Source organism: Berghia stephanieae, chromosome 3, assembly GCF_034508935.2.
Source record: "Berghia stephanieae isolate SIO BIC M18660-M18661 chromosome 3, UCSD_Bste_1.3, whole genome shotgun sequence".
Lineage (NCBI taxonomy): Eukaryota > Metazoa > Mollusca > Gastropoda > Nudibranchia > Aeolidiidae > Berghia > Berghia stephanieae.
Genome location: NC_088362.1, coordinates 5,304,927 through 5,305,946, shown reverse-complemented (window position 1 = coordinate 5,305,946; position 1,020 = coordinate 5,304,927). Strand labels below are relative to the sequence as shown.

General features: G+C 37.1%; 1 protein-coding gene across 1 annotated transcript in view; it reads right to left on the bottom strand.

The window, feature by feature from the left end:
• Window positions 1-618: 618 nt before the first annotated feature.
• The window catches only part of LOC144967061 (allograft inflammatory factor 1-like), a 19,169-nt gene continuing 18,767 nt past the window's right edge, over window positions 619-1,020 (bottom strand). Inside the window, exon 6 of the mRNA XM_078903865.1 lies at window positions 619-835. Coding sequence (XP_078759991.1) covers window positions 751-835 — 85 coding nt within the window. The 3' untranslated portion in view covers window positions 619-750. The remainder of the gene's footprint in view (window positions 836-1,020) is intronic.

The following is a 1,020-nucleotide window of genomic DNA, read 5'->3' as shown; positions in this document are numbered from 1 at the left end:
GGGCACAAGAAAATACAATAGTTGCCGGACTGCTGCACATCTTTGGAATAATCAGTCACTATAAATTCCACACAGTAATTAATACACAACATGGTACATACCTTTATATCAAAAAGAAAAGAAATATATATATAATGGTGACGATAATGATGATGAGGTGATAATGGTGGTGGTGATGGTGATGATGATGATAATAATAATTATTAAGTTCAATCATGTAATCTAATCGGGTACGAACACAATTCACCTACTCTACAACATCCAATTCTCTTCGACATAAATTAAATCATATCAACTCGAGCACGAATTCGTTTAAATCTCATTGTTCCATATATAATATAAGGTATTCTCGTGTTAATTTGGTCTGTCTTCATGGAGGTAAAGATAAAGGGAGTAAATCTGACTCATGAATGAACAACACAAAACAAACAACGTTTCGTCGGCCCTTGGTCTTTTTCAAGTAAATACAGAATACATATATATTTATATTAGATTGTCATAATAATATAGGCGAAAATTTGTAAATGTGTGTGTGTGTGTGTGTGTGTGTGTGTGTGTGTGCAATGGAAGAGAGAGAGAGAGAGAGAGAGAGAGAGAGAGAGAGAGAGAGAGAGAGAGAGAGAGAGAGAGGGAAAAAGGCCAAGGGCCGAAACGTCGTTTGTTTTGTGTTGTTCATTCATGAGTCAGATTTACTTCCTTTATCTTTATCTCCATTTTATTGACTCATTTGGGCATCTCTATTTATGTCTTTCACGGCAAGCTGCTTAAGTCTCGTTTGGGAGCGACGCCAGTGGGTTGCTCTTTGGGTTTTGCAAGGGCTTCGAACATCAGGATCCTGGAAGGAAAGGGGGGGGGGGGAAGAAATAGTAGAGAGATATAGATAGAATGAAGTTGACGTCACTTGGGTCTTTGTCATTGTATTTTGCCATCCGCGTTTATGATTAATTCTCACTAAACTGTATTAACCAGACTATAAATGTTCAAGGTTACACATAATTTTATGTGTTGGTCCTATTTACT